We start from the raw sequence: 8,982 nt of genomic DNA on the forward strand, positions 1-8,982 counted from the left end.
CAAACAAGTGAAAGAAAGGGAGAGGGGGGAAAAAAGGGTTCCAGGTAGGTTTTTTGCACGTGGGGACCAAAAATAAGTAGTTGAATTACAGCAAAATTCAACCTGACTAAGTGCACCCAGTTCCTACTGTGACAAAATAAACTGAGTGTGCGTTTCAGAGGCTGAAAATTCACCTGTAGCTTTTAGAACTTATGTATTTAAGCACATGTATGGAAAATTGTGGTATTTCTTTATAGATCCATCGCAATGAAAGAAATGCACCATGTTGTTACAGGTTTGTTTTGCCATGTGTATAAATGTCTTCATCAGTAGTCAGCAAATTGGTTCTGCACTATTAATGACACAAGCACTGATGTGTTCATCACGAAGCCAGTCTGCCTTCTAAATTTCTATCTAAACACACTGTTGTTTTTTGGACAGGGAGCAGGGGGTGGGGGGGGACATGGTGTGAAGACTATAATATATAGAGCACAGAGACTTCTTATTTTGCCCTTAGCAATGTCATGCTCATGTGCCAGTTGCCATTTGCGTTTATGTTTAAGTTATATGGTTTAAGACTTGATGGTCATGTTCCTGGATCTGTGGCTTATGTAACACAGTAAATATTTTTATTTAGTCATTTTCTGGACAGTTAAGACTGGGAATGGGAGGAAAATTGCTGCTTTTATGAAACCCTCAGTATTTCAGACATTGCTGTATTTTGTAATTCTAAGCAATACTGTTGAACTCCAAAAAATAATAAAATGCCTGTATTTTGTATAATTTTGAGTGAATGTAAATATTAATGTAGCATGTCAGCAATTCCCATGATTAACTGAAATGTTTAAGCCTTAAATGTAAAACTCACTGTATGGTGGCGTTCAAAGGGAGATTGAAATGACCACCTTTATAAAGTTTCCATGATTGTTTTTATCCAAACAGTTTATTGAAACATTAAAGATGGTGTTTATGTACTCAGACATACCTGCTGGAGAAAATAAATGTCATAATCTAAAACGCACGGGTCTTAGGCTCAGCTGTCTTGTTTGTAGACCCTGATGGTGGTTTGTCTCGCCCGCTGCCGCAGCTCTACCTCACAGACACTTCCTCCCTCCCACCGCTGGGGGGCGCTCCAGCGCCGGCTGCCCCGTTCCTACCTTACCCTGCTGGGCGCGTGGCGAGGGCTGCCGGGAAGGAGGCGGTAATATGGCGTCTAGTGGCACGAGTGACTTGGAGGGCTTGTACGGCGGGGGAGCGGGCGGGCTGGCCCTGCTCGACGCGGCGCCCAGCGCCCTCACAGACACTTCCTCCCTCCCACCGCTGGGGGGCGCTCCAGCGCCGGCTGCCCCGTTCCTACCTTACCCTGCTGGGCGCGTGGCGAGGGCTGCCGGGAAGGAGGCGGTAATATGGCGTCTAGTGGCACGAGTGACTTGGAGGGCTTGTACGGCGGGGGAGCGGGCGGGCTGGCCCTGCTCGACGCGGCGCCCAGCGCTCCCAGCTGCCCGCACGGTGAGTCAGAGGGGTTGGGGGTGCGGGCCTCCGCTGAGAGGAGGAGCGGCGTCCACCGGGGGCTCCGGAAGGCCTGGCTGAGGTGGTTGCAGTTCCCGGGGGATGGGGCGTTTGACACCTCCCCAAGCGTCTCTGTTGCTCGTCTGCAGCTGCTTTCTCGGCTTTCGTGCGAGGGGTTGTGTTTTACAGCAGCCTTTGTTAATGCTTTATTCTGGAAGCCTGACGTTGCAGTAGAGGCATTAAAACAGGTCTGTTGGTGTCCCGTGTGTCATCGTATAATCGTGTTTGTCCTTTAGGTCCTGCTCTTCTGTTTGTAAAGAACAGCCAAGGAAAAGAAGAGGGAAGAAGATTTTATGCTTGTTCAGCTTGTAGGGATAGAAAAGATTGTAACTTTTTCCAATGGGAAGATGAGAAGGTAAGAGAGCACTGCTTAAGGCGATGGTAAATATTGGGGATTTTTTCCCTCTGTTTAACAGAAAATTGAAAAAAGAAAGTATATTTTGTTCTGGAAATCTGTGGCAATTACAGTTTTGTAAACTTTGTCTAATAGTTTGTATTTAGTGGAGCATTTATTTATCTCAGGAGAACACGTTTCAAGTATAATTGTTAAGGAAGGCTGTGTACATTTTGAGCAAAGCTGCTATTTGTTACCGTATTGCCAAAACATTTAGGTATTCAAGTTACGAAGTTGGCCAATACTATGCAATGTTGGACAAAGTAGGATAGTTCTCATCCCAAGATGTCCTCATCTTCCGTGATCAAGACAGAGCACATCTGGTGGATATAGGCAAACAATGGGATATACAAAATAGTGAGATGGTGGGGATCAGCACGATGCTCAGTAGTCTTAAAATATCTGCAGCAATTTCTCTTTGCCTAAAGAAGTTGGGTAAGATAGTTATAGGGTAACAAAATTGGGATAGATAAGTATTCACAGAGAATTTAGCATGGTTTTTGTCTGCTACATTGTGTTGCTTTCTCTGTTTCCTAAATGAGTATCTTGTGTTGTGGTCATTGTTCTCAGAAGGTTGGCAGGCTAGAATTTAATTGGATTTGTAAGCATTTCATTGCTGTGTTGGTAACTACTGAAAAGTTGTATAAAGAGAAAATGAGGGTTAATCCCTCGCCTATGTAGATTTAAATGGTATTCCTAGTGAAATTTCATTTTGAATGTCACTTGTATCATGGTGTCTTTTGTTCTATTGAATTTTACTGTCTCCCCTTTTAAACAAATCAGTTCCATAAGCCTGAACTGGATGTCTTGAACTGTGAAACCATTAAGTATGTTTTGTGGGATCAGAGTAGAAGACACAGAGAAGAGCTGTCATGCTTTAAAAAAAAAAACACACACAAAGACTTGGGCAACTTTCCTACTGTCATCAGTTGTGCAGGGCCAGGTCATAGTTCTTCACAGGGAATGCAACTGCTGGCATGCATTAATGGAAAGTATATGCCTTTCTATCTTCATCATAATCATATTTTGAGTTTTTTCCTGAGTATTACATGCAGTAGAAGAATGAAATGCTTCTATTTATTTTTTGCACAGTTTAAGTGAAAGACTCCTGTTGTTATGGAGCATGCCTCTGTGCTGCAGTCAGGCATGTTCTTCTGAAACAACAATCCAAAGAATGTGATCATTTTTCTTTGCATAAACTGAAGCATGAGACCTTTGATGCACCCTTTTTTGTTTAATATTGAGATTTAATCTACAATACAGAGTGTTACCTGTTCGTTTTGTAACTTGTTATATACATAAATTTTACAGGTGTCAAAAGCTAGGCTTGCAGCACGTGAAGAATATAATAGAAATCGTCAGCCTTCTTTTACACACAGACAGAACATGGAAAGGTATTGTTATGTATATTTTCTTCAGTAAAAATCAAGCAATACAAGTTTAAATACTCTGAATGTAGAGATAATATTTCAGGATTCTTTAAAATATGAAAACATGCCAGAAGGATTTGGAAAAATAAGAACTGGTTGACTGCAATGGAAAAATAGCATGAAACATCTAATTAGAGCATGGTATTTTCAACCCAGGAACTGTATATTTTTGTTGGTGGTGGTTTTTTGTATGTATAGTTCTTCTTACGTTAGGGCTCATAACGTGCTAACAACAGGTCATTAGCAGTTTGGATTAAAAAAATTACTCCTGACTTTAGTGTGCAAAAGTAACAGGCTTAACATTATGAAAAAAAGCGAAGGTCATACAGCAACAAATAATCTCTGAGTTTTGTTTATAAACATATGGACTACTTGCTGGTAGTTGATACAGAGTCTTCACTCTGTAATCCAGTTATTTTATGGGTACTCTCAGTATATTTGGCCAGCATATTATATGCTTGCTTTCAGGGGAGGCTTTTTCAAAGTGTCCTTTGTATATTTTTACCATAAACATTGCTTCATTCACATACGGATAGTGGAGTTTTGCAAGAGCAGCTTAAACTATGTTGCCTGTTTGAATGCCTGATATAGAGGCTTTTTCAAAGCTTGTTCCTTATTGTCTTTTGTTTTTAAAGGTACAAGAATTTTGTTCTGTTACCGTTATCAAAGAGGAGGTTTTGCCAAGAATGCCAGCAACTGCTGTTGCCGGCTGAATGGGAAAAACACTTGGATCACCAGTTCCTGTGTGGTATCTCCACTGCCCAGTTAAAAAGTCCCAGTCAACTTCTGTATCCACTGGAGAATAAAAAAACAAATGCACAGTATTTATTTGCAGACAGAAGTTGCCAGTTCCTGCTGGATCTTATTACTGATTTAGGATTCAGACGAGTGCTCTCTGTTGGAACACCCAGGTAAGGCAGCGAGAATTGTTACACTTTCAGATAATATTTCTGTCTTGGAACTGCACAGCTTACTAATATTTCAGTAGTGAAGGTTTCTCCCATAATAAGAGGTTCACTATAGTTTAATTGGCTGGTACTGTCAAGCATCTAGTGGAGTCTTGCTTCGAGCCTGTAAGATACAGGAGAAGACTGCAAATAAGACACACATACTTTAAAGGTCCTGCTTTGTTTCTTACAGAAGTGACAATGAGTTTATTTATATTTGGGGGTTTTTTTGTTAGTGGAGCCTATGGGATCACCACAAACTTTTCATCTTTTAAAATTAACATTTTTTTCTAACTTTGAATATTAGCCAAATGGAATCATCCAAATTCAGATTACTTCATTTTCTCTATCTGTTTGGTTTTAGGTTTAGTAAAGTACCAGGCATTCTTGTCTTGCAAGATAATTTCTGAAGCCAATGGTTATGTGTTAAATTTCTTTGCTCCAATTATACTTCAGGCTTCATGAAATGATCCAGTCAAAAGCATCACAAGAAGAAGATTTCAGGGTTAGAAGCCTCCTGCTAGATATTGATTTTAGGTACGTTTTGATAAATGTTTTTCTCTCTGAAGAGTACAAAGATTTCTGTTCTTTGCTTACAAAGATTTGTGTTCATACTGCTTTACAAGATAAATTGGTGGTTGTTTTCCCTTTTCTGTCTTTGCCCCTCTGTTCCTGCACACATACACAAATGATACCCAGTTTATGAGAAAAGTAATTATACTTAATCATTCCCAGCATTGGTATGTGTTGTCAATAATCAGAACCCAAAGCTGTTGTTTTTCTTAAGGCCTTGTTTTCACTCCAAATGCCCCTTAAGGCAGGCAAGAAGTTGTTTATATTTTTCTACTACTATTAAAACTTATTTTACAGGTATTCACAGTTTTACACAGAGGATGAATTCTGCCACTACAACATGTTTAATCATTATTTTTTTGGTGGAGAGGTAAGGCCAAATATTTCTTGAGTACTTTGTAAAGAAGTACATGTTGTTGATGCAGAATTTTGTAGGAAAGTCATGGCTAGTCTAGCAGAAAACAACTATCATGAGCTAAAAATGGTCAACAGTACTGGAAATCAAAGAATAACAGTGCCTCTTCGGTAATTCTCTCCCACTTGATTCAAAGATAAAGTTGCCTATTAAATTTATGCTAACTAATGTTACACACCTTAACTGCTGCTTTATTAAAATGATAATTTTGTGTGAGTTGTTGCCTTGTATACCTATTCATTAGCCCTGTGTTGCTACAACAGAATTAATTGTTTTATTCCCAGTCTTTACAAGCCCAATGGATGCCACAGGACTTGTTCACTGGTACTTGAGGTGGGAGGGAAGAGGAGGTTTTTCTGCTTTATTCCAGGCAAGCAAGGTCAAAAGGTTAACCTTGTTGTCATAAAATGAGGTTTAATTAGTGTCATGGTTAAAAAAAATGCAGAATTTCTTGTTTCTTTTTAAATGTCACATTAAGTACTTAATTTTGAGTTTATTAGGAAACCAGCAGCTGTAGTAGGACATTTATTGTAGCTCTGTACGGAGAATCACGGTGTAATTTAATTCCAAACATTTATCCCGATAGTATACTCACTCACCCTTCACTCTTCTTCTGCCGTTACTAGTAAGCCACCACTGATTTGCATAAACATGTTTATTGCAATACCTTTCACACTATGTACATCATTTTCAGACCTTTTCCATTGTAAAGCCTAATTTTAAATGGGATCTTGAAAATGAAAAGAATTGTCTAGAATGAAATGGGAGGCTGATCTGAAAGGTGCACCTTTGAATTTTTGTAATCCATTACTGTATTCAAGTTTTGTAGTTTTCAATTAAAACGAAAGACTCTTCATCTGCATTATAAACACTGTAGTGTTCTTTTCAAGGTGTGAAAAAGTGACACCTGTAATGACACTGTATTGCAGTGTATTCAAGGATTGAATTGCATCACTTATGCATATTGGTGTTAAAAAGCTGGTTTTGGAATGCAATAGAATCTACGTAATAGATGAGAGAACACTGCAAGGTGGCAGTGAATACATAGCTTTTTACATTTCCTTTAATAAGAGGTTGGATTGCTAAATTTTGAAGACATTGTATTTTTATAACCAGTATGGATTGAGTTTTTGGTGGACCAAATTTTTTCCCGTTAATTCGATAACGCTTTATGGAATAAAACTAAACTTAAAAGGCATGAATAAAATGTATTCAGAGCCTGAACTTTGCTTTTTTGCTACGAATAACATCTTTTTTCCAAGTTAAATTTAGTACCCTTAGGAAGAAAACTATCTTAGGAAGCTTGAACTGCATCTGCCCTTGATACATTATCTCTAACTGAACAGGGCACTCCTTTTCAGTGCTTCAAATCTAGCTGTGTTTTTTTTAATGCTACACAAGAGGAAATTCACCTCCTCAGGAGGGAATAACTTCCATCTTCAAAGTTGAAACGTCTAAAATAAAAATAATCATTTTATTACCAAAGACAATATTTTTACAGTTCTTGAATCTATATTTCTGGAAATTAACCTCTCTCTCTTTACAGGCTGCACGTGAAACTTGTAGGAGATTCTTGTATCAAGACAATGGTGAAAGAGTCATTATGGTAACTGATCCCCCATTTGGAGGTTTAGTGGAAGCACTGGCTTCTAGTTTTAAAAAACTGATGGCAATGTGGAAGGAGACAGAAAAAGAAGGTGTGTATTATAACCAGATAGGTGAGTTGAGCTGTAACATCACTGTAAGAAGAAGTGCCTATTTAAAAGTTTGTGGTTCTTGCTACTTAGGTGAATGTGAAAACATTCATGTTATAATTTCTAAAGATGGACTACCATATATCTAATTTACTGATACTTTTAGTTTAATGATACCCAGTTCTGTAAGTCTCTTGTAAAAATTTTTACAAATTTTTTACAAATCTGCATTGCAATTAAAATGGACTTTAAAGGTAGAGAAGAACTAGTACCACTTCTTACCAACCTAGGCAGGTGGCAAGAGTTATTAGTTAAGTGGAGCATAGAGCTCCACATATATAAAATACGCCAAAACTTTGTCGCCTAAAGGAACTAGTTCTTACACCCAGCATGACATACATACACATGTTTATATATTCAGAACGTTTACTGTAGATTTTTCCTGCTTCATGTACCTTGTTTTTCTTTAATGTACATTTAAGTCTTTTCATTACTAGGTCATAACAACCAAGAGATGCCCATGTTCTGGATATTTCCATACTTCTTTGAGTCTCGTATTATTGAATTTTTCCCAAGCTTCAATATGATGGATTATCAGGTATGACTGAACCTGGTGAATCTGCAATATTTCAGTTGTGTGCAATGTGAACGGAATATGAATGAAAGCAGACACGACAGTAGCACTTGTCTATAGATGGGCTGCCACCTTGAACTTTAATTTTGACTGCATTGGAGGCACTGCAAACCCTGTGGCGCTCATCGTATGACCCTCAGAGTCTGTATTTGTATTAGTCGTACCTTTGATAACTTTGTCACACTCCTGCAGTTTATTACGTACCTTTAACTCATTTGTTATCTGTCCATTAACTCATTGTTCCTGCTGGGTTTTCAGTGTGACAAAATTTGCACTAATTCCGACAGGTTCATGTTGCAGAGGTGAGAGGTAACTTGAAGAGTGTTTCATTTTCCCCCAGATGTTGAAATGTCAGTACCTTGATGGGTAATGCCCAGCCCTGGTCAAAAAAAAAACATTACGATCTTTAATCTCCAGAACCACTGGGACCAGAGTAGAATTACATCAATGGAAATTTTTGGAATCATGTAATAAATGAAGTTGTCAGTGATAAAGCAATAATCTGGTATCAGCTTCTCCAGTCTTATATCCATTCGGTAACTTGTTCAAGAATGTGTACATCCGTGACTTTTGAGAGACCAATCATGGGCATTCATGATGTTAAAGTTTTATTTTTTCATATAACCACTCTGCATAATGTTTGACATGGGTGTTACAGACAACATATTTGTATCTTGTAGAATGGCAATATGTAGAAGAAAATTGGAAACTCATGCTAGGCTAGATTTTGCATTGCTGCTAGTATTGAGATGAGAATTTTTGAGACAAATGTCTGAAGGCAGTGCCAGAAAAAGCAGTGGTGATTGGATTTGTAATGCAGGTCAACTCTTGTATGGCCAGATAGACCACACGGTGTAGTTCTATTTTTTTAATGAGTTGCTCTTTTGTAGAACAAACTGCAGTGTTACCTCAGATCCCATGCAAAAGAGCAAAAAGGGATAAGTAAAATAGGATTATTGTAGTGTTGGGAACTTAGTTTCCTGAGTCTAGCTTGATATTATGGTAGCAAAAATTTAAAAAGAAATGAGAGAAAATATTTTCTGTAGAATTTGTAAAAATCTAATTTGGGGCTAGAGTCTTTTATATAAAAAAGAAAATTTCATAAGGCACATATAAAGATAATTATGTAAATAGTTCTGTCTGTGCTTATCATTCAGTCTAAGACTTTTTCTGTGGTTTTATTTTTCTAGGTAGACTATGATAATCATGCACTTTATAAACATGGCAAGACAGGTCGTAGACAGTCCCCTGTCCGTATCTTCACGAACATCACCCCAAGTATGATTGTACTTCCCGTAGAAGAGGGTTATAGGTAAGATGCGTTAAAGCTCAAGTGACTGAAAGAGT

General features: G+C 38.3%; 1 protein-coding gene across 1 annotated transcript in view; it reads left to right on the forward strand.

Moving 5' to 3' along the window:
- The first annotated feature begins 1,385 nt into the window (after positions 1-1,385).
- Positions 1,386-8,982, forward strand: part of ZCCHC4 (zinc finger, CCHC domain containing 4) — an 11,570-nt gene continuing 3,973 nt past the window's right edge. The window contains exons 1-9 of the mRNA XM_010282255.1: positions 1,386-1,488; positions 1,785-1,903; positions 3,254-3,336; positions 4,008-4,283; positions 4,776-4,856; positions 5,190-5,262; positions 6,854-7,004; positions 7,499-7,599; positions 8,826-8,947. Coding sequence (XP_010280557.1) covers positions 1,386-1,488; positions 1,785-1,903; positions 3,254-3,336; positions 4,008-4,283; positions 4,776-4,856; positions 5,190-5,262; positions 6,854-7,004; positions 7,499-7,599; positions 8,826-8,947 — 1,109 coding nt within the window. The remainder of the gene's footprint in view (positions 1,489-1,784; positions 1,904-3,253; positions 3,337-4,007; positions 4,284-4,775; positions 4,857-5,189; positions 5,263-6,853; positions 7,005-7,498; positions 7,600-8,825; positions 8,948-8,982) is intronic.

Source organism: Phaethon lepturus, unplaced genomic scaffold (assembly GCF_000687285.1).
Source record: "Phaethon lepturus isolate BGI_N335 unplaced genomic scaffold, ASM68728v1 scaffold4682, whole genome shotgun sequence".
Lineage (NCBI taxonomy): Eukaryota > Metazoa > Chordata > Aves > Phaethontiformes > Phaethontidae > Phaethon > Phaethon lepturus.